The sequence below is a fragment of the Eubalaena glacialis genome, chromosome 6 (assembly GCF_028564815.1).
Source record: "Eubalaena glacialis isolate mEubGla1 chromosome 6, mEubGla1.1.hap2.+ XY, whole genome shotgun sequence".
In the NCBI taxonomy this organism is placed as follows: Eukaryota; Metazoa; Chordata; class Mammalia; order Artiodactyla; family Balaenidae; genus Eubalaena; species Eubalaena glacialis.
The window spans coordinates 80,277,164-80,302,600 of NC_083721.1; the positions used below are offsets into that span (position 1 = coordinate 80,277,164).

A 25,437-nucleotide genomic window follows, 5' to 3' on the forward strand; every position below is an offset into this window, starting at 1 on the left:
AACAAGACAAGGTTGCCCACTCTCACCACTATTATTCAACATAGTCTTGGAAGTTTTAGACAAAGCAATCAGAGAAGAAAAAGAAATAAAAGGAATCCAAATCGGAAAAGAAGAAGTAAAGCTGTCACTGTTTGCAGATGACATGATACTATACATGGAGAATCCTAAAGATGCTACCAGAAAACTACTAGAGCTAATCAATGAATTTGGTAAAGTAGCAGGATACAAAATTAATGCACAGAAATCTCTTGCATTCCTATACACTAATGATGAAAAATCTGAAAGTGAAATTAAGAATACCCATAAACTGTTTAATATCTTTATCTAACCCTCATCTTTCTTCCCTTAATCCTGTCCTTCCTTTCTTCCAGCACTTCTCTGTAAGTGAAAAGAAGGAAAGAAAGGGAGATAGGGAGGGAGAGAAGATGGAAAGAATGAAGAAATGAAAGAGTCAAGATATAGTAAGGGAAGGATTGGAAAAGAGTGACCAATGTTGAGAGAAACTATAGCTTCGTTTCTAATAACTTATAAGCTTAAATGTTCCATCAAAAGGATCAAGCTTACCAGGGAATCAGAAAATTTGTTTTAGATACTCCAGGACCTTCATATGGTTGTTTAAGTCATAATGACTTTTTTCTCACAGTGGAGCTATTAGCACAATAAAATTTGTAGGCAAATCTCAAGTTTTCCTTTACTACAAGATTAGAATCCATAGGAAGAGTTGGGACCCTTAATAGATAGGTTTTGGGGGCACCTCCATCCATGTCCCAAGGATGAGCCTGGCAGTGTAATCTCTAGAAGACCACCAGAAGTTTACCAGAAGAGAATTTTGGTAGGAAGCATAATGGTTTCCATATCCTAATCCCTAGAACCTATGAATATTTTATGACAAAATATAATATATGACAAAAGGGATTTTACAGATGTGTTTAAGGATCTTGAAATAAGGACATTATCTGAGATTACCTAGGTAGGCCCAATCTAATCTCAGAGGTCTTAAAATCAGAGTGTTCCCAGTTGCGGTCAGAAAGAAACTTGACTATGGAGAAATGATCAGTGATGCTATGCTGCAGGCTTTGAAGATGGAAGAAGGGGGCCACAAGTTAAGGAATGTGAGCAACCTCTAGAAGTTGGAAAAGGCAAGGAGGATTCTCTCCTGGAACCTCCAGAAAAGAATGGACCCCTGCTAACATGTTGATTTTAGCCCACTGAGACTCATGTTAAACTTCTGACCTACAGAACTGTAAGATAATAAATGTGTATTGCTTTAAGTCCCTATGTTTTTGGTAATTTGTTATAGGAGCAATAGAAAACTAATATAGGCCTCATAAACTAGTTCTGACACAATCCTTTATAGTTGATAAAATACCCTTTCATGTCACATCAAACCTATTTGAGAATGAAGAAGGGAGGATAAGCCCTCATGTTCTGCTTACCCATGCCCTACCTTCTTCCCCTTGTGAAAGATGATTTGAACTAAGGTTGCTATGATAAATCCAATCATACTTCCTTACCAAATTCCTCAAATATTCTTTTCTTATTGTTTCTACATTTACAAATGAGTACCAAGATATCTGTTACCTTAGGATGACTCACTCAATCCATAACTACCAAACACTTTGCAAATAAATGATACAAAAAAAAATGAGGTTTCTATTTTTATAATGAATTTTTAATAATGGAAAGAACCAAGTTTTAACCTGGGCACTGCTACTTGGTGGCTGTGGCTTGGACTACTGCTTCTCTCTGGACATCATTTTCTTTATCAAAAAAATGACAATTAGGAGATGATTTCAAGGTACTTTCTACTTTCTATGATTTCAAGGTACTACATCTATTTAAAATTCTTAAGGAGGAATCCAGACCTTGAAATGTTTTCTGCTTGAAGGTAGGACCAGCACAAATAACACACATGCACACACACATACATATAATGATTTTCTGAGGATCTGTGTATTTTTTGAAAGTTGAGAATCATCTTTAAATTTGTAGGTTCATAAGATCACTTTTAAAATCTGCTGGTCCTCCATCAGTTGAATCTGGTGAATTATTCACATAGCAGTACTCAGCAGCAGTATTGCTGATGTGCAAAAAGCAGAATACACACAAAACACACCAAGAACACAGTTTCCTCGACTTGCATTTTTGCATACCTAGGCACTTCCTGTTTTGAACTATGAGTAAAAAGATAGCCATTTCTTTTTTCTCACTCTACAAGTCACTTCAATCTGTTCTCATGAAATCTCCAGCTTCATTATCCCTTGTGAACTGGCTCTATAAAGTTATCTAAGCCACTAGTAGTGTTACACGGCAATAGAAGTGGCTATCCCCTCAATTTTTTATAAATCACTAATCTGATATTGCCCTCTGTTTAACAATAGTCAACAATTTCCCATTTTTTCCACAAAAAAGATACAAAAGTTCCTTTCTATAACATCACACCTGATCTTTCATCACTGGACCTCAGGTTCTCTATACTCCCATGTCCCAAGAGTTTTCCCCCAACTCAACTTTGCTTTAGTCCCAGGGAACTTCTGATATGAAGTCTGTAATGCTTCTTGTTCCCCAGTACATCCTGCTTTCCTACCTCTATTCTTTTGAACATGCTGTTTTTTCTCTAGCATCTTTCCTCTCCTTTTCTACTTGGAAAAATTCTGTTCCTCCTTGAAGACTTGGCTCAGGTATCACCCAGTAATCTCCGCACTCACCCACAGACCTCCAGACATTCTCATAGCCACATGCACAAAGCTCCTTCATAACATTTATCACATGGTAAAAGGATTATTATGTATTTTTGACTCTTTAACCTCCAGTAGTCTACAAATCTCTTGGGAGCAGAGATCTCTGAATTTAATTACTTATAGCACATTTTTTCCCCCCCAGAAAAGGTTTATAACAACTCTTGATTCAACCCACCTAGGTCAGTGATGGACATATGGTAGGCTCTCAATAAATATCTACTTAACAAACAAGCCAAATAACCTTAGAATCTACTGTGTCATTACTAGATATACTGATTCACTAGAGAAGAAAGATCACAGAAAATCTAGGAGATAATTCTCCTTCTGAGTTTTGTCATCTCTGCTATTTGTTCTGCTATCAAAGGAACAGAAATTGAAAACAGACACAAGAAGAGCTATGCAACCCACAAACCTACTATTATGAAAATGTGCATTCCATATCGATGAGTTGTTACTTTACTAGAACCCAGTGAATAGGTGGAGAACAGCATAACATAGCAAACTTATCCTCTCTTGACCAACTGATTTGTTATGGGAACTTGGGCAAATTACTCACTCCCTTTGTTCTGCCTTATATTCCTCTAGAACTATCACGGAGGACATAGTGCATTCCACAAAGGCAGTTGTGAGGAATAAACAGGAAAATTGCTTAATACCGAAAGTCAGAGGGCCCAGGTTCTACAGGTAGATGTGAAATAAATGAGCTGTGATCTTGGGGAAGTTACACTGCCTCTCTGATTCTCAATTTTCACTACATGAACATTTATCAGTAATTCTCAAGCCCCCCCCCCCTTTTTTTTCTTTCCACCACCTGCGGAATATGGCACACTCCATCAGCTAAATTTTTTCAGAGTAATAGCATTTTCTCAGTGGAGGTGGGCCTAAGATTATGTCAGAATCACAATGTATGTACAAGGTAGGTGTGTGTGGGTGTGTAGGTTTAGTGATAAAGTTCCCTCAGGTGATTCTTAGTCTTCAAGTTGAGAACCAGGAAACTCCCTCCAGAACCTGCCAGCAAAAACAACCTATGATTTTATAATTTTATGAATGAATAGTATGAATGACACAGAAAGGACAGTAGTGTAAAATGCAGACTGCCTGCAGCATAAGTAACTACTTAAGAAAAAGTATCATCATTAAAAAGTCATGTGCTGAACAAACAAGAACGGACTGGTTTATGAAAATTTAGTCTGTGCCTCTTACTATCTTATTTGTGTGACCTTGGACAAGGTACTGAACTGCCTGTGAACTGAATTTTCTCATCTGTAAAATCCAGATACAAATGCCTCCTTGCAGGGGGATTAAGTATGATCAACTATGTAAAACATTCAAGCATGGTGCTTGGAACATAGTCAGTACTTATTAAATGGCTGTCAACAGTTATGAGGTCAATCTGTGCTAGATGTACCTAAATGGATCCCGACGTATTCTTGTCTTTAAAGGCTAGGGTTCCATTTCTGGTTTAGAATCTCATATAACTCAGTTCTAGAATGAATTATCTAGAACTAATGTGAGTGAAATGAATATCAAAGTTATTTTAATGTGTTCTATATTTACTCAGTGACCCAAAGGAACTTGTTAATATTTTAACTGGAAATTATATTAACTGGAAATTCCAGAAGATCTTATGTGTGGCCATCATCACAGACTGGCTTCAAGTTTATACCCAAACACACAAAGTCTAAATAAGCTATATCATAATGTTCTAGTACCCTTAGTATTGTAATAATATAGTGAACATTTTCTAAACAGTAACTGTGTGTCAGGCTCTCTTGTGAGTAATTTACATGTATTAATATTAACTTTGATCCTCAAAAACACTCTCATAAATACTATTATAATCATCCCTATTTTGCAAATGAGGAAACTGACGCAAAGAGGTAAAAATTCCTTAAGGACACTGTGGCAAAGGAGAAATTCAAACCCAGGAAGCCAGATCCCAGATCCCAAGCTTTGGGCCCGTCTGGTACAGTGGATAATGGTAGGAGTTCTAGATGAACTGTTAGGAAACCTAAATTCTAGACCTACCTGGGTGTCCTCAAATAAGCTATTTTCTTTCTCTGTCTAAACTAAAAGATTTGGATTAAATCCAAGGTTCTCTAGCATTAAAATATCAGAATTATTATCCTGGTTCAAATATTATCTCTCTCCTTTCTGTGAAATTCTAATTCATACTATCCAGCATTTTGAATGACAAGGATTAGTGTCTGAGGGAGCCTCCATTTTTTCACTTTAAAAAAAAATATATTTACTTTTTTAGCTGCTGTTTTCTGTTGTTTTTCTTGGCATGTATTATGTTGGCAACACAAACCATTGTGTCTACATTTCTGTGTTTGTAAATGTTTATGTTGCTATTTATTTCCTTTGTTTAGGAGAAATAACAATTTATAAAACACACATGAAAAGGAAACAAAATTAGGCAGACCAGATTTCACCAGCAAGAGGAACCTCACAACTACATTTGTCACATTTTTACTGTGTTACTTCTACCCCAACTGCCAATGTTGCATTCACTGTCTCCGTTCCTCTGCTCAATTTTTCTCTGTAGGATACATCACCATCTGACACAGGATGTATTTCACTTATTTATGTGTTGTCTTTCCTTACTAAAATGGAAGCCCATAACAGAGGCTTTATGTCTGTTTTACCCCTGCTTTGTGTCAATGCCTACAACAGTGCCTGCACACAGTAGGTGCTCAATAAGCACCGACAAATAGAACTACATTGCTTCCGGATAAGGAGGATCTCGGGGCGCTGAAGGCACGTCACTATTGAACTTCTGCTGTTTTCTCACCTCACTTAATGTCATTATCCACCGAATACAGAAGCTCAGGAATAAGCCTCCACGCATCCCTCTTACTCTGCCCTGAATTGTCACAACATGACTGCCTTGGCTCAGGGTTTTTTATCCCCATGGGCTGAGGCAAATGACCTTCAGTCTCCCAAATCACCTTCTGTTCAATGCCAGTCTCCCCAACAGTACCCAGCATGATCTTTCATCAACATCTATCAGATCATGTTGTTCCCTGGCGTAAATCCTTCATGGATCCTCAGGGCCTTCAGGACAGACTCTAGACTCTTTAGCAGGAAACAAAAACCCCTTTTGATGTGACCACTGGTCATCCTTTTAGTCTCATTTCCCCACTACATTACCCTAGTCATTCTGCACTTTTTGTAATCCTCTCTTGGTCTCTTTGTATCCACTGAATCATTTGTCTGAAATGCCCTTAAATTCATGGTTTACCTGGGAAATTACACCACATTAAGCCCGGACATCACCTATGCTGGAAAACCTTTCCCCACTTTTCCAATCACACTAAGCCATTCTAACTTTCTTCCTCCCATAAGACTTTTCACCTAACTCCAGTAATACATTTATCATATTGCAATTCAGTTATTTTTAAAACTTCTGTTTCTCTTTTGTAGACTAATGTTTAATGGAAATTAACAGCGCTTGGCACATAGTAGGCCGTCAACAACTACTGAATAAAGAAATGAACAAACAAATACCATAAATGTCCTATCTAGAAATCCTTATCCTTCTCATTTAAAAGCATGTTTATAAACAAATCAGATCCCAAATCCTTACCGATGAGACAAAGTTTAGAATTTTCCTAGTCTTACCTAAACACATCTTGTGGCCTGTCTAAGGTATCTCTTGACTTTGACAGTAACTGCAGTGCTGAGGCCATTCCTTCCATAGGTATCTTCTTACGTGATCTCCAAATGAAAATCCACCTTGAGCCTAATGTATCAGTGAGAATGCTGCTATGACAGACACACGGTGGAAGGTAACCGGATGCACACACCTGAGTTGTAGTTCCTTGGTCGGCCAGAGGAAAACCGGAAGCAATGGTATCCCCACACCACCTGTGACCAGAGATGTAGAGCAGGGGAGATGCCAGGATAGTAGGATGTGGGGTAGACTGTTCCCAGGATTGCTTTAGAAGCACAAGAAAAGTTTTCTTTAGCATCAGGGTATCACAACAGCTTCCTGAAGACAACACACATCCAAAATTAGGAGTGGGAACTAAGTCGAAGAATCAGTTAATCAGTGTCTGGCTTCCTGAACCACCTTAACGAAATAAAATGCCAAAATTCACAGATACATTGACACTCCTGCTGACAGCCTAAAATAGCATCAACTTCCGACTGAGTGAGCCAACTGCTAGCTATTGCATAGAACTCTTCTACCTGATGATATGTCAATAGGGTGACCTTATTTTCAAGATAAGTTCCCTTCTCCTTGCTGTCTCTCATTTCTGCTTTGACAGTGAGACTGAACTTGGCTTTTTCTAAGGCTCACTAGATTAGAAGATGCCACTGCAGATGGATTGCTGAAAGTTAAAAGTAACTATTTCCACGTGTGAAAGAAAGCTTCAGTGGATTGGGATGAAGCATTGGGAGAAGGGACTTTCTGGATTTAGATAATGTTAAAATCACAAGAACCAGGTTTCAATTTCAAGAGGGAACAGAGGAATAGAAATGTATATTTCAAGTGCTAACAAAAATAGTTTTACATTCAGGACTTGTCTTACATTATCTGGAGTAAGTGGCACACATGGGCACTATTATCCTTGTAGGGGAGCCAAGACGGTATCCCTGAAGACATCTGGTAGACTGCAAACAGAATGATGGCATGCAGGGATTTCTATCTGCTGCCTGGCCAGTTGTGGGACTCTTCAATCAGAGGAAATCAAATCATACTAAAAAAAGTCCCCCAGGAGAAGCAGAGGGAGAAATAGAATGGAATTTGGCAGAAAAGCCACATGATGAGCACAGGCTTTGTGGCCCAATCTTCTGCCAGGCCTAGTTAGCTGACCTTCTGCAAGCTATAGTCATTGACAAAGTACATACAGTGGTTAGGAGGCAGACTCTGGGTTCAAATTACAACTCCAATAATTACTAGACCCTGGGCAAATTATTTACCTTCTTTTTGGTTCAGTTTTCTCATCTGGAAAAGAACAATGCCTACACCTCACAGGGTTATAGTCAAGAAATATGTATAATGCATGTAAAACTTGTAGTATATAGTAAGTGCTCAGTGCATGCTAGTCTTATTGTAAACAGAACCATTAGTGGGGGTATTTAGAATCAAGTCAGACTAGAGAAACTCTACTGCAAGCAAAAGTCTTGATGGAGGGGCATAGAGAGATTTAAGAACTCATCTAGCTCTATCTCCTTGTGGTGCTCTTCGGGGAAGAGCAAGATAAGGAAGAGGTGGTCTTTCTTCACAATGATCTTACAGTAAGGTAGAAGGTATAGACATATAAACATATATTATGTATATTACATAGTATATATAACATATATACACACGTGTGTATGTATATACAGATGAGAAATAAAGGCCATAAAAATTATGAATAAAATACAACAGTAACAAAAATTTAAATGAAATGAATGCTGACTTAGAAATTGGAGACTATATCCTAGGGTAGGTTACAGTGCCTTTCTATCTGTACCAAACCCTTTTTTAAAAAAGCTACATTTGCAAGTAAGGTAGATTATACATCTGAATCCTGGACTCCAGCAGGACAAAGTCTTCATTTTTCTTTAATCATTCACATCAATAACCCAAGTAAGTTAAATTCAAGGAAGCAGCAATTCTACCCTGGCCAAGTTTCTGTTATTTTGCTGTCTCCCTGCTCCCTACTGAACTGACAAAGGAAACCGGGATCAGATGTGGTCCAAGCTTGTCCCATCACTGATTGGCCTCTAATTGTTCAATAGAGATCACAGGTACATTTCTGAATGTTTTGGACAACTTCTGATGAGTCCCAAACTCTCCTGACTGGAATGCTTTAAACAAAGCAGGAAAAAAAAAATCAGCAAAGAAAAAATTAAGCATGTTTTCTACTACCTGCAATTCTTAGCCTAGTAGTAATACACTCTTTGTTCTGCGGAAAAACACTCTATATTGATTATGCTGACACTGACAGTAAAGCTGTGTGGTGGCTGGCTTTATTTTAATTTATTTTTTCTTCACATCTCAGATGAGAAAGTGGGTTATGATTCATCCTGCACAATCTGAGTCAAAATTCATTTTTGTCTCTTTTCAATTAGTTCTTCTTCATTCCACATTAAAAAGAAAGAGTAGTTTGCTCAGCAAATGAGAACACTGTGGTATGTCTGTGTGTTGCTTTCTCACACACAATGACTGAAAAACATTTTTTGTAATGATATTCCAATAACAAGAGAACATCATAAGAAAATTCAAAGTGTTAATTCAAATAGAGATAAACAGTGACATTAAAAATTCAGAGCGGCTGATTATTACACACTACTCATAAGCGGCATAAATCAAGCTAGATGCTGCACTGCGAAGCAATACTGACATCTCTTAAATTTTTGATATGTTATGGTTTAGAATACATTTTCACATCTATTTCTTTAACTTGGTCCTCACAAAAATTATATAAAATAGATAGGATAACCTTTATTAATAGGTGAAATAACTGAAATTCAAAAAGTTTAAGAGGTTATATAAAGTTGCTTAAAGTACATGTAATTTAATCCAGAAAACCTACATTAAGAATTTGGTTCCATCTCTTAACTGGTCCTTGTTTAAGCTGATTTCTCTCTAATCCTAAAACTGTTAAAAAAAATGTTTTCAAATAATGCATAATATGTTCTAAAGCACATTGCAAATGTCAAATGTCACCAATGTCACGCAGAGAAGATACTTGGATTTCCTGACTCCAAGTCCAGTTCTGGTGTCACTATGCCATGTAACAAAAGATGAATTATTTATTTTTATGACAATGCTATATTATACACTGAAGACCATGATCACATTCATGGTTACTAATATTAATATTATTTATGTATACAAAGTATCATTAGTGAACAACATATTAAACCAGGAAAATCCTTAAACAGTGATGCTAGAATATCCAACTCAGTATACAGTGTCCCTCATGTTCTACAATCTTAGTTTATGTTTGTTAACTGACATTTAAAGCTACTTCAAATGATGTGAACCTTCTCGTAAATCTTAGGAAATGAGGAACAGTACTGAGCAGAGTATAAAACAGTCTAGGAAATATAATTCTTGGGTTTCTGTTCCAATTCTTCTGAAGCAAGCAATGTTGTAATTCTACATAGGGCAGCTATGTTCCTACCCACTTATGTTTTAACGGTGTATAGAGGACAATATACGAAAAGTATTTGAGGTAAGTAAATTAAAAGGCCAAAGGATCCCAAGAGATAATGAAGTCTATGAGAGATGAGGTCCATGGAAAAGGGGCTGGCCTAATATGTCACAGCAAGATTGTGGGACAGTGACTGGCCCAGAATCTGGCCTCTGGTTACTTGATACCTGGCTCTTTACACCACTACACGGCCTCTCATGATAACATGATGATGCTGGGTATAAAAAAAAAATTTTTTTAGTAAAACTTAACTCAGTGGGTAACCTTTGACATCATTTCACCATAATATTCCATCAATTTATCTTCTGGTTGAGTTATACACACATTTCTCAGTATTTTGAACATTGGAGGGTTCATGGATGAACATTTTAAATTTAATTATGGTATTTAGTTTCATGCCTTTTAGGGGAAAAAAAGCAACAAGTACTTTAATCCATAAAATCAAATTATGTATATTATTGACATGAATGAAGACAAAATAGGTTAAAAAATAAATGAATTGATTTGAACAAAAATGTTAGGCAAATAATAGTACAGATGGTTTGCATACGTGGTGAAAATTACGAAGGTGGCCTCCAATGACCAAAGAATGCGAAGCTTTCAAGTTGGAAGATTTATAGCCGGCTCTCTAACTGTGCCATGATCCTAGGGCTGAATGGTGTGTGTGTGAGTGTTTCTGTGTGAGTGTGAGTGTGTGTGTGAGTCTGTGTGAGTGTATGTGTGTGTGTGTGTCTCTGTGAGTGTGTGTGTGAGTGTGTGTGTGAATGTGTCTGTGTGTGTCTGTGTGAGAGTGTGTGTGTGAATGTGTCTGTGTGTGTGAGTGTGGGTGTCTGTGTGTGTGTCTGTGTCTGTGTGAGTGTGTGTGTGTGGAGAGCGAGACAGTAGATGTTAGTAACTGTTTTCAATTACCTCCTGCCTACTGTATCATCTTAGCCTCCTTCACCAAGTCACTCCTGCACAGTGTTTGTGTTCCTTCTTGTTGAATTTTAACAAATGATGTTCACTTCCAGGTAGGAGTGGAGCCAGGTCCAGGACTGATATAAATTGAAGTTTTGATAGAGAACCAGATGGGGACTGAGATCAGAGCTGTGCAGTGCTGTAATGAAACTGGGAGAATTGAATGTAACATGACTGGCATCAGAGTGAGAATTAGGAAGACAATCAGGATAAGGTCATTAATTTGGACCTGCTTGCGGGATTTCCCAGTTTATCGGCCTTGGATATTTTCTGCTTGCTTTTCTCTTAAAGCATTCAATTGTCTTTGCTGAGAACTCTGTCCACAAATAGTGCTTCACCAATAGGTCTCTCTATTCCCCAGCAATAGATGGACTCCTCTGGCATTTTATCTGGCACAGGTCAGCTGGCAATAGTGGCAAAAGCCCCTGAACCTGGATGAAAAAGAATGTATTTTCCACTTCCAGTCATGAAATCTGTTTTCCATCAAAGCCCTTGGTGCTAGAGGATTGAACAAATGCTTTCTCTCCTTGGTCATTATGTTACCTTATTTCTTTTCTCTCCCATAGCACACACTTCAATGATTGGTGTATAGCAAGCACTCAATAAATATTTGAAGATGAGTGAATCCGTTCAATTGAAAGTACAACAGATGCCTACCAAGTAGAACTCTGCAGATGTTCAAACAATGGCTTTGCTGACAGTCAATTAATTATGCCTTCTGACAATTCTAATGTCACTTCAAAGTCTGGAAGGAGATGATTATCTGTTTTAGAGAAAGTTGTGGGGAAAGTTCAGGTTGGGGGAAAGGAGCGTGGTTTGGAAAGGAAAGGGAGTTGAGTTCACAGTTATCTGTATTTGTGTATTTAAGATCAGAAAATGCATAATTAGCACTTGTAGGTTCGGGTCTCAGCTCTGCATGTCTCAGTACACAACCACAGACAACCTACAAGTTGAAACTTTCTTTTGCCATACACATTGTGTGCCCCGCCAGCTCTTTCTCTCTCAGGATATCAAGCTTATTTCCACAGTTATTAGGTAAAGGATGCTTGATTATAAAGGAAAAATCTCTTTTCTACTTTTGTTTTCATTCTTTGATAAAGAGAATGGTGATCCCAAAGCAACAGAATGAGTGAGTATCTGCTGTATGTATGAAACACCAATCCTGGGTGAGTCTTCCCAGCCTTGAAGGGGTGGTAATATAAGAGAATGATCTTTTATAACTGGTTGCTAGGGAAAAAACACGTAAACTTGGAGAAAGGATTTTTTTTTTTCAGTGTAATGCCCTGCCCATCTGACCCAATTAGATTAGAACAGAAGAAAACTGAGGAGGTAAGAGATTGTCTTGGGAACCAAGGACCACAAAGGAATCCCAGAGGGGAGAAAATGTGATTTAGAACTTAAAAAAGAAAATCCTAACTACGTAACCTACCCATTGATGAATTTCAATCTTTAATTTTCAAAGAAAACACATGGAAAAGAGATCAAGTCCAAGGGTATCAATCTAATTTTGACTGAAGTTCAATGATCGTAGCAACCATGTGTTGTTCTACCTTAAACATTCTCTAGTGCCTTTAAATGATTTAAAAAAGGAATGAGAAAGTCTGAGTTATAATCCATGGCTCTGTCACTAATTAGTTTGTGAACCTAGAAAACTCCCTTATTTTCACAATCTCTAAAAGTGAGAGGATTTTCCTAGGTAGTCTTTAAGATTCCCTCTAGCTGTAACATTTTAAGATTCCATAAGGTGTTAAATAAATGAAGTGTTTTCCCTCTGTAGTTTATACCATGTCCTGCCATAAGGAATATGGAATGTCTGCTCACAATTTTATTCATGGGTTAATTAATTAATTGAACATTAAATATCTCCTATGTGCCAGGCATTGATCTAGGACCAAAGATGGGGACACAGCAGTGTACTAAACAAAAACTACCTTCAATCAGACTTATATACTAGTGAGGTAAACAATAAATACTACAAGTAAGTAACTTGATGAGTATGAGAAAAGAGGATATTGGCAATCTCTTCAGTTCATTTATATTTGAAAATCAAGGAGATAAGGACAGTATATGTACAAAGGTTCTAACAAGTTTTTATCATTTTATTTTATCATTTTTAAGGGCAATGTGTTCTTAACTCAAATTTGAATAAGGTGTCACCACGTCTGGGTTCACAAAAATAGCAGGCCCAACCTACTCCCTCACCTTTGTGAACAGCCCTGCCATTCCTCTTCTTACCATCAGAGACTAATTTCTATTCTTTGTTCAGAAAGGAAATTCTGGCCATAGAGTTCAAATCACTCCCAGCTGTATGACCTTGAACGAGTCATTTGGACTTTAGTTTTCTGGAAAATGAAAGGTTGTCCTAGATAGTTTCTAAGATTAAACTATTCTTTATGATACTACAAGTCTAGGTTTCCAAATCGATGCTTAAAAACACACTATGTAGCCAAATTAATTAAAAATTAACGTGTGCTAAGATAGAACACATAAAATGCTTAGGATTATTATTTATTTACTGCTGTAATCATATATTGCCCCAAGCAAACATTTTACCAGAAATCACTACCACAAAAGGAAATATATCAAATATGTCTCATTAATAGAAAACATTCTATTCCCATGACCCACAGAGACCTTAAACAAAAAGCTAGAGAGAAACAAAACCAAGAAATCCATTTTTTTCCCAAATCAATACCACCTTTTCTCTAAACCACTTATTTTCTACTTATTCTTCCATTGTGGTTTTGGGGTTTTTAATTAATTAGGTTATTTTTCTGTGAAAATAAGATCCTTACGGTTTCAGGTTCCATCTGTACTAAAGGCAGCTTCCACTTGGAATCACTTTCTAGTTTGTAATTGACAGGAGCACTTTGGAAACCATTTCCTTGACACAAAATAATAAAAACAATGAAATACAAATTACTTAGCACTTGCCAGTTGAAACCCTCTAAAAACTTTTCAAAGCAATCACATTGTTCCTTGTACCGATGAAGAAGCTAAAACACAGAGTATGTTCACTGATTTATCTCATAGTCTATGACCAATCCCGTAACATGGTGCTAAGAGAGCATGATGGGGTGGAAAGAGAACAGGATCTGGGATCACTAGGCCTGGGCCCCTGTCTAATTCTGATGCTAATGGGATCTATGACTAGCAGGGGTGGCAGAGGGCTCTGAGGGATGGGGAGTCCCTTAATCACACAGATCCCGTTTCTTCATATGCCAAATGGAAATAAACATACTGTCTGTTTTGCAGGGCTGCTGTCTAGTTTAAATTATATTATATAACAAGTATAAAAGTGCTTTACAAAGCACTATATAAATGTTAGTTGTAATCATGTAATAATAATGATAAGCTGGGGGTAGCACTAGAAGTTAGATGCAAGAGCTTGATTCCCACGCAAGTTGAGATGCCCAAGTCACTGAATATCAGAGTTGGACAAGTATTTTTGAAATCTAATCTCATAGTCCATTGAATGCTTGAGTACCTTTCACCACTTCCCCAACAAGGGGTTACCGGGCTTTGGCCTACGCTCTTCCACGAAACTTCTTCTGTCTGTTAAACATGTTAATTCATTATACCGAATGTAAATTTGCCAGCTTCCCCTCACTTGCCTTTGTAGCTAACTTTGGAATAACACATATTAAGTCTAGTACCTTTTCGACATGGCAGTTCTCCAATAGCTTTCAGGGCTCCAGGTTTTCTTTTCTCCACTCCTTCAACTGTAGCTCAAATAGTGGTTTCCAGTTTCCTAAGCCTCTTAGTCCAAGTCCTCTAGACATGCTCACTTATCCTTTGGTCTTACTAGAATAGAAAAGAAATAAACCATCTTCCCAATTGTTGGGGGCACTCTGCTTCTACTCACAAACATCCTTTGGACCTCCATCTTGCTCTCAATTGAGAAGATATGTAGTACCAAGTATGGTGAGGTGGTTTTATCAGTAAAGTACTCGTAGCACATTCCCATCCATGCCTTTCTTCTCTTAGGGCTTGACACATGCCAGGTCCCCACTGCCTCATATCTTCCACTCTGTTCCCCTGTCCTTTGAAGCAATAAAGGCTACTTCTCCTAGAACCAACTTCTGGCTTTATGCAAAAACTCTCAATATGCCTCACTAACAATGCTCAAGAGATAAACAAAAAAAATCTTAGATAAATGCCAAGTTCTGTGAAGAGAATTTACCTAGTGCTGCTCTAAAGGCATAGGGATTCTTCAAATAGCTCACTAAACAATATTAAGACTCACACACTTCAGCTTTTTTTTTTTTTGGAAGAAGGAATAAGACAACACCATGTAAACACTGCCAAGATAATTACAGCTTCCTGCTTAAAAATAAGCTGGTAGATATTTTTAGTCCATCCTCAGATATATTATATTATTCATTTCCAGAGATACTGTATTCCAAGATTGTTGCCTTCTGCCTTAGGGTCTGTACAGCCAGAACACCATTATTTTGGAGAGAATCATGCCATGGCCACAGACTGAGACATGGAACTTCTCACCCACAAACATGCTTTCTCTTTCAAAATGAATGAAAATACAAAACTTAGAGGCTCTGGGTATACCAACCAACATGGAGAACACCTGGATAAATTCACAGACGTGGCTCAAGGATATCTGGAGACAAACTCAACTTTCCTTTACATTTCTCCCTCAAAACTATCTGAAAAATATAAGCTCCAAATGCTGGCCACTAGCCCTGTAAGCTCCCTAATTTTCTAGCAACGAAAACTTTCTCCCCCATTAATTTTAATAGCTAATTTAAAAATCCTCCCTCTCTTATTTTAAGTTCGGAACTTTACCCTAAATTATAGTAATTTATAGTTCATCACCCCTTGTTCTTTCTATGTATCTACCCCTGGCACTGAGAATCTCCTCTAGTAGAAACATAGTTTTCTAGTTGCCCAGGGAAACAGGTTGCTCCAAGATGCAAGCACTTGAACCAAGGCCTGTAGCCTTGCAAATGATGTGAACTAAAGATCTACTGCCTAGTTAACTGAATTAGATGAGAATTTCTCCTTACCTTCAACTTTCTTCTATATTTCCTCTCTTCCCCCTAGAGCACAGCATTCTAGGCCCACTCAAGTACGCCCTTGCTAATGGAAAGACACTTGGGAATCTGCTACAGCCAAAATTCAACTCCAAGTAGATGAAAAATGTTCAGAACATGAGAGGCTATCTTCCCGTCAAAGATCTGGGCTTATCATACTGCTCTACTATGATTCATCTGCTGTGGCATGTAGCTAATACTGTAATGCAACAGTTACAATTTTTGACGAAGATGTAAAAGGAAGGGCATGGAAACACTAAAACTAGCACATTTTCAGAAGAAATCATTAAAAAAAAAAACAGCTGAGACTCAATTGAAGGTTCCAGCTTGTAATATGTTATCAAGAAATGACTTGAGGAAACAATCACTATAGCTCTTAGTGATTTTTAGTGATTTGCTTTCCCTTAAGGTCAACAGTCAGCTAACATGGCTGATACAGAGGTATCAGGTGGGCTATCTCCCTACAGTATGTATCTGAGCCATGGCAAAAAGCCTATGCTTAGTGTTACATCAGTTAATTCAGGAGTTAAAGATAGTCAAAGTATATTGCCAGTGACATTGAAGTCTGGGCTACAGAGGCCCTCGGAACAGTTGGTCTCTTACTTAAAGATCATGACTTCAGGAGGTAAAGGATGACATGAGGCAGGAATAGCCACCTACAGGAACAGCTTATGCCTTTTTGTAACAGTAATGAATCAGAACGGACTTGAGATCTGAAGAATCAGTCGAAATCCTAAAATTTATAGCTGTGTGACTTGAACAACTCATTGAGTCTCTCTGAATCTCTGTTTCCTCATCAGAGAAATGAAAACTTCATGGCCAGATATATGAGTCAGACCATGACTGGGAGTAGGCTTTTTAAACTTGTAGAGGTTTAAGTAAATATAGCTTTCATCATCTCCACCACAATGGTTATCATCTCACCAACAATAGAAAGGGTATGTGTCCAGTAGAAAATAAAGAAACAGATACACAAGAAAGGGAAATTTTAAAACAGTCAAGTTTACAAGATATAGGAATGACTCTCTACTTCTCCTGCCCAAGAAGGGAGTGTTAAGATGATTCATTTGTGGGACTTCCCTGGCGGTCCAGTGGTTAGGGCTTGGCGCTTCCACTGCAGGGGGTGCAGGTTCGATCCTTGGTTGGAGAGCTAAGATCCCGTATGCCATGTAGCACGTACAAAAATAAAAGATAATTCATTTGTGATAGGCTTCAATACTCCTGGGGGGAGAAAGGGTATCCTTTGTAGCTGTGCAGTTATAGTATCTCTTATTGTTATAATCTGAAGTGATTCTGCCCTCCTCATAATATCTCTACATCTATCTATCTTGTTTCAAAATAAATTGCTGACATAATGACACTTTACCCTAAATACTTCAACATTTTGCTCCTAAAAACAAGGATATTATCTTATATAACCACAATGCCATTACTATACCCACAAAATTAACATTGATGTATTATCTAATATATAGTTCATATTTAAATTTCTCTAAACTTGCCCTAAATACTTTGTTTTTTGATCCAGATTCAATCAAGACGCATGCCTTGCATTTGAATGGCATGTCTCTTTTCATTTTCTTTAATCTTGACATTTTAAAAGAATTCAGGACAATTGTCTTGAAAAATGGCACATCATTTGTATTTGTCTACTTCCTAATGGTTGGATTTCAGGTTAAATATTTCAGCAAGACTATATTACACAGGTGATGTTGTGTACTTTCTATGACATCATATCAGCTGGCACATGTCAGTTTGTCCCATTATTGGTGATGCTAACTTTCATCACTTGGATTAAGAAAGTTTCCAAACTCTCTATTTGTGAAGGTATCTTTTCTCCTTTGACTTAAGTCACCTGTGAGGTGATATTTTGATATTCCTCCCCTACTTTGAAGCATGCCATAATTATAGTTCTTTAAACAAAGAAAAACTGCTAGGAGTAATGGGAAACTCCATAATGAAAAACAAAACAAAACACAAATATATTCATGAATTATTCCACTCAAGGAAAAAAGAAAATAGGGGCTGCACAGAAAAAAATGAACAAGACCACAGGGGAATCTATTCCATTGACACCATTTATTTACATTTTGTTCCCTCTCACTCACTGGTGCAGCTCATAATCTAGTAGGAGATCTTTGACATGAAAGCATTTAATGACCTTCAGCAAATCAGCTATAGTGTCAATGAAAATTCCAGCATTAAATAGGCAAAGTGATAGAAAAAGTGAGGGGGTTGAGGTGGGGCTGGGCATGTTAACGCAAGAGTGAAAAAGTTCTTTTAAGGTGGTGATTAGCAATGCTCTTTCCAGCCCAGAATGGAACTCAGGTAAAATTCTGATAGAGAACACGAGATGACTCTGCTTCATCTCCCTTGGGTTAGGCCCTTCTGTTGCAAACACATTATTATGTAGCCTCCTTCTCTCATCTTCAGACTTAACTCTGTCTTCTATGCTCACCTAGTGTCTCAGGCAGACCCAACACAGTGCTGCACCCCTTGCTGCACAGACATTCCTTACATGCCTGCCTCTCTCCTGTCCTTCCCAGAACTTGTGAATCCCCTGAGGGCAGAGACTCTGCTTGGTGTCCCTTGCACACAGCAGCAGGCATGCAAAACATGTTCGGGAAATGTTTAATGTTTGAGTAGAACAGTAAACCATAGTTCTGTTAACTCATCCTTTGCTTCCTGCTTTTATCTAGCCAGTGAGAGGTAGAGCTGGCATTCAAACCACGGCATTCTGGCTTTGGAACCCACATTCTTAACCACATTTCATGAAACAGTTCCCATAACCTTTGATCTCAACGTGCAGCACTCATTATATAAGATAAAGTCCTTAGTCTTTAGGCCGTTGGTCCCAGCCTACCTCTCCTACCTTATTTCCCCAAATTTGTTCCTTCCCACACGGGTGCTTCACTCCAATGATTTTATTCCCTATTATGTTAAAATTCTACTCCTCAGAAATGACATCACTTCTCTACTATCATCGCACTTCCAAATCTCTATTACCGTAATTTTAAAAACAACCCAAAGGCTATCCACTCCACAAACACTTTTCCATTCCTGCCTCATAATATTCTCTCTCCTTTCTTCTCATTTCTCAAAGTACTTTGGCTGAACTTCAAATAAGTTACTTGTCGCTTTCTGCCTTGTGTTAGGATTAAACACCACAACGTTGTACACATCCTCTCTTAAGACTATAAGCTCCTTTAAAGGTAAGACCCACGTCTCCCTAGCTCCACATGTCTCCAACACCTACCTAGCACAGTAGCTTGCACATAATAGGCCCTTGGTGGATATCTGCCATATTAAGTAATTTTCCTTAAATAATCTTGGCCTCAATTTATATTTTATTCATTCTATCTACTTAGAAGAGAATGCCCTTCTCTTATTTTCCATCCGTCCAAAGCTGATCTCCTCCGTAAAACCCTTCCTAAATATCCAGACTAAACTTTGGAAGTGAAGGATATGTTTATTACCTGGGTTGTGGTGACGGCAAATATAAGCGTACACATACATCCAAACCCACCAAATTGTATACATTAATTATGTGACTTTGTTTACTTCAATAAAGCTGTGGAAAAAGTTTTAGAAGAAAAAAAAAATGTATAGACCTGGAGTTTGGATTCTAATCCAGTCCTGCAACTTATTAGCTGTTGGTATTAGGCAGATTACTTAACATTTCTGTGCCTTGATTTCCTAATCTGGAAATAATAATAGCATTTACTTCACAGGGTTATATTTTTTTCTGTAAGGATGAAATGAGTTAATTCTTAATAAAGTACATACTGTATAACAGTGCTGCCATATTGTAAGCACTCAATAAAACTTAATCGTTATTCCACATTCTCTCTCATGGTTTGTAGTACTCATTTGGCAATGATTATTTACCAACTGGTGACATATGTTCTATGTTTGCTAGGAACTTCAGTTTAAATCACGTATTATTAATGGCTTTTTAATGGGCATATCTTGTTTTCTTTAGTAAAGCATGGGATAACTTTGATTATTGAGCATATTCTACATGCCAAGAACTTGGCTAAGTCCTTTCTATAAATATTTCATTCAGTACTCACTATAAAAGTATAAACTAGCCATTATTTCCACATTATAGATAAAGCAAAACAAAAAGATGTAGAGAATAAGCAATTTGTTCAAGTTGTCTAAGCTAGTGAGTAGTAGAGCTAGGACAGTTCTTGAAGGCAAAGATAATATTTAATTGATCTCCCAGAGCGATTAATATGTACTCATTAACACAGTTACTATCTATGTTCAATGTTTTTTATCGCTATCTATTTTGTTGCTGTGAAAATTGAAGAATATATATTTGGTATGTTAGCTTTTTGTGTTTGGTATACCTTAATACAGAGGCCTTATTTTTCACTCTTAATAAGCTTTTTAAAAAAGTTACCTTAGGCTCCAATATAAGCCCTTCTCCCATGTCAATGACAAGCGCGTGATATACTTTTAGTATATTTTAATATAACTAGAGACTTTTTTTAAACTATTCTCTATGCATTTGTGCTAATCTCTATCAACTTACATTTAACTTTTAGCTTTGTGTACTTCTCTGCATTAATGCTGTTTCTACAGAGAACTTACTATGCAAGAAACGCTAAAGCACATTTGCTTCACACCTATGGTTCACCAAGGTGGGAAATGGGGTTGAGGCAGTTGAGGAACGGGCCAATATTGCTTAGCTGGTAAAAGGCAGAAAAGGAACCAGAATCAGAACTCTTTATCCCCACTACTATGCTCTTTTAGCTAAGCTACACTGTCTCCTGCATACAAAGAAATGTCACGTTTTTCATATTTTAACCCAGTGCATTTATGATGTGGCTTTGTGCCCTCAGTTTACCTGTCATTACATATGCCCAAATAGGAAGCAAGTGGGAAGACATGAAAATAGGAAGTATTTGAAGAAGTAAAAGTCCTGTGCAATTTTCCCACCTCTATGCCTTTGCTCCCAACTGCTCCCCAAATGTAATATCCTCTCTCCAGATGCCCGAAAAGCAGTGCTACTCAGAATCATCTACAGATTCCTATCTGACTAAGACACTCTGCAGTGAGACAAGTACAGACACAGACAGTATTTAGAAAATATGATAGCAATTTAATAGAGTAATTTATTCCTGTTAAATCTAATAATGGTAAAATTCCATTTTGTATTCTGTTTATTTCATTTTCTTAGTAACTAATTTTAATTGTACTCTATGGAAATATTGGTCTCCAATAGATTAGGGAGAAAACAGAAAATCTGAAAGGCACTGCTTTGAGTCCAGGTTCAAGAACCACCAATTCTTCTCAAAAGCATTCCCGATGTTCTCGATGAATAGAGCCTTTACATTTTGTAACATTTGACCTAAGCCTCTCTTTTTTTTTTTTTTTTTTAAACTGTAATACCTTAGTGCGAGGGACTTGATTCAGGGGCCAGCAGACTTTTTTTTTTTTTTATTTTTTTTTATTTTTATTTTTGGCTGTGTTGGGTCTTCGTTTCTGTGCGAGGGCTTTCTCTAGTTGCGGCAAGCGGGGGCCACTCTTCATCGCGGTGCGCGGGCCTCTCACTATCGTGGCCTCTCTTGCTGCGGAGCACAGGCTCCTGACGCGCAGGCTCAGTAGTTGTGGCTCACGGGCCTAGTTGCTCCGCGGCATGTGGGATCTTCCCAGACCAGGGCTCGAACCTGTGTTCCCTGCATTAGCAGGCAGATTCTCAACCACTGTGCCACCAGGGAAGCCCGACCTAAGCTTCTCTTATGCCTCATAACTTTCTACCTAGATTAGCAATTGTTTGTTTTTCTTATCTTTTCTAAATAATTCCAACCTCCCTGAGGATAGGTTATGTATCTTTAACACCTCATACTTGGCGTATAATTCATAAATTCACATCACACAAATGGACTGGATGATTAACCACTGATAATTATTCACAGGTTTGGAGAGAGGAGAAGTTAAAAAAAATACAAAGGGAACAACTTTTCCTAAATAGGGAAAGGAGTGAAAGCACAAAGTTTAGATACTATCCAATTCCACATTTTGTAAATGAACATTTAGATCAGTGAGAGACCTGAACCCACATAGAAACCCTATTTCTGCCTAATGAGAAGCTAATAAATTGTCAAAAATTAACTTTTAAAATCAAATTTGTATTCAAGAAACTCTGCATTACCCCTGAAATTTTAGCCCAAGCTAAACAGACATCACATTTACGGCACTCTCACAAAGCAATTTCCAGAACACTCAGGTGTGTGTACATGCATACCAACTCCAACGCATCCAGACTCAAAGCTTTTACCAGTGGAGCCGGTACTATTCCTAATTACTAATTAAGGAAAACAGAACAGAACCTTTACTTCAGAACTCAGCCCTAGACCCCACTCACCAAAGTATTCATCGGCGGGTGGATTTTCCATGTCATACAGCATCTTCTTGGTCAGATGCTCGAGCTCATCTTCAGGGCGGAATGAGGAGGGGACAGTCGGAGGCCCCATGGATCCTGTTTGTCCACTCTGAAAGGCAGAAAACACAGAGTCCTTTAAGTGCAACCTAGACATCAACCAAGGCAATCAGGTAGTATTTGCACTGTAGAGGAAAAAGCCCTGGATGGGGCTATTAGGAGGTCTGGGTTTAGAATTGGTTTTATCAGCTACTCAGTGTCTGACCTTGGGGGCACTACTTTATTCACTTGCCTTATATAGATGAGCCATCTATCAGGCTTAGAAATCCATGTTTACAAAGAATAGGACTCTATTTCATTCAACAGTTGCTAAGCAGTCACTATGTGCCAGTTGTAGATTTATAAAAAAAGATGAAGAAACTGAGTCTCTTCCCTTACAGAGCTTACAGTCAAGTAAGAGATATAGGCAGCCTAGTAATTAAAGATAAAGCAACTGTAGAAAGTGCACAATCAGAGCACAAAGGGCACTCCCACGTGGCAGGAGAGGAAGAATTCCAGAGGAGAGGCGCCAGCACAGACTAGGATTTATTCAGCTAAAGGAGAGGAACCATAAACGTTGAAGTTTTTTTACATTCAGGTGAGGAAGAAGCCAGGTGGCATAAGGAACTCCTATGTATAAAGTTTGAGATAAGAAAAGAGAAGAATATTAATGGGTACATGGGGTCCACAAAGTGAAGGGCCTTGTGTTCCAGTTAAGGAGGTTGAGTAACCCCCCTGCCCCACGCCACCAGACCACCCCTGCACTGCAAACAACCAGATATCAAATGAGGAGGTAAATCAGCAGCAGTAAACACTGGATTGGTGTTAAATAGGCGGATGTGCCTGAATTAAAGCAATGCAAGGGAATAAAATGTCAGGTGAAAGAACACTTGAGGTGATCAACCAAGAATCTAAAGTATGTAAAGAAAGAAGAAAGACCAGAGGCCAGATGTAAAATAGCTGGTGCGATGTAAATAAGAGGGAATTTGTTATATTTTCCTTTGCCTATATTATAACTTTGACCACTTCCGATATTACACCCCAGTATCTTCAAAGTACTAAAAATAAAAAGACTGTTAAAGGTTTAGAAATATCGGTGATGATACTCCCCATGGCAAATGGAAAGAGCTGAGATTGGGAATGTACTGCCTTGATCTTTATGCGCTCTTAAAATTGTTGACCAAGAGTTTCTCCTTTCATGAATAGTTTACAAGAATCAGTTCAACAAGACTTGAAGCTGCATATTCATTCACCTGTTATCTTCACTATACCAAATGAGTTCTTGGATGTGAAAATCCTGTGAAGAACAAATCCTTGTACAAAAGTTTCATTATTATTACCAGCATCATTTCAACAACTAAGAAGGGTATTAATTACTTGTGTTATGGCTAGGGCATGAAATGCCTTCTAAACATATGTGAAATTGTTGATTGGTACCTATTTGGCCTTTTCTCTCTAATTATCTCTCATCTGGCATCTGCAGGATCATTACCCCAATCTACTCATTGTGAGGTAAAGAAATTGACACCCAAAAAGATCGGGCAGGGCTAATTAGGATAAAGCCAGGACAAGAGCCCATCCCAGATTCACTCATTTGTCCTAAACATTAATCTCAGGGCCTCCTCTAAACTGTAAATAATGCCTGCCCTATTGAGTTAGTGTGAGGGTTAAAGAAGTTCTTGACTCATTCACGTTTGTTTTGCTTACTAGTTTATGCGCACGTTCTTACAGTGCCTATTTTGTGTACCCTCTGCAAGCATCAGGGAGGAACACAAAGACGTATTTGACACAGTCTTTGCCTTTGAAAGGACTGGAGTCTAGTGAGGGTGAAAGACAGACACAAATGATCATCAGTTCCATAAAGCACACTATATTGGGGGGAGTGCATGCAGATATAAACATTGGAGGAGTGATTTGCTAGTATAATTAAACTTCAAATTGCTCATATATGCTATCAACTTTCAAGAAAATTTTACAGAAATATTCATATAAGAACATAAAATTATTGTGGCCAGAGATAATGAAGGGATATATGGTGTGGCAGTGGCATTGTGGTTGGAGACAGATTTAATGAGGTGAGCTTGTGAACCTGTCTGAACTTGAGACCCCCTTCTGTAAAATGGGCTTGCAATGCTACCTCACAGTCTTTGTGAGAATTAAGATGAGATAGCTTGCATTTCATGCTAAATAGAGCTTAACTACTTTCAAGCCATGGCAACAAAGGGACTCTAGATCCCCCAACCTGCCTCTGAGGGAGGGGACTATCCCAGTTCAGGTGACAACATTGAAGACGAGATAGGAAAATTATCTACAACTTTTTTTTGCAGGTTTGCAATTAAGAGAGAACTTGAGCCCCAAATTTGGTATTACCTGACTCTAAATTCTACGTATTCTTTTCCAACCAAACATTGCTTTCCATAGAGAAAGTGCTAGAAAAGTATGAAATATTAATGGTCGTGGCTGTTTTAATTTAAATCAACAACTAGTAGAGAAAATCTGATAATTCCTGCTTCCAGTCTTAGGGTGAACCCTCAGGGAATGGACACAATTTGTTATTGTTTGGCCTTAAAATCTGCCGGCTTCCCTTTTCGTATAAACAAAGGCAGCAAGAAAGCCAAGTCTGTCCTCTGTAAATCGGAGCCAGTAATTGAGAGTCTACCTTTAGCACTTACATTTCAAGCAGAGGCCTAATTTCAAAGTACTTACCTTGTCAGTATTTCACAGATTTTAAGAAACAATACTTATATTATACCTTTTATTCTACAAATACTCCTTCCTATTTGCTTGTGATACTGTGTCTGAAGTTTGGAAAGGCTCTCTTCTTTTAGATTCTAATCTCATATATTGCTGATCTTGGATTCCTGGTATTCCTTCTGAATAAAGACCCCAGGAGACCATCTCTTCCAGTGTTTCTGGACCTTATTTGGCTAGAGAACTCTCCCTACTGCCCCCACCTCCAGTGGGTAATACTCAACATCTGTGGAATACATAATGGTAAAAAGTCAAGTTCTTCCCAGTTGTCTCTCACACCCAGGAAAATATAGTTCAGGACTTTCTTCAGGGTTCAAGTTTCGTAAGTAGTAGTTTAGCACTTTCTCACTGGG

At 38.0% G+C, this 25,437-nt stretch overlaps 1 protein-coding gene across 10 annotated transcripts in view; it reads right to left on the reverse strand.

Moving 5' to 3' along the window:
- The window catches only part of LPP (LIM domain containing preferred translocation partner in lipoma), a 693,922-nt gene that overhangs the window by 139,673 nt on the left and 528,812 nt on the right, over nucleotides 1–25,437 (reverse strand). For all 10 annotated transcript variants that reach the window (XM_061194353.1, XM_061194348.1, XM_061194355.1 and 7 more), the window contains one exon: nucleotides 22,280–22,406. In XM_061194353.1, coding sequence (XP_061050336.1) covers nucleotides 22,280–22,406 — 127 coding nt within the window. The remainder of the gene's footprint in view (nucleotides 1–22,279; nucleotides 22,407–25,437) is intronic.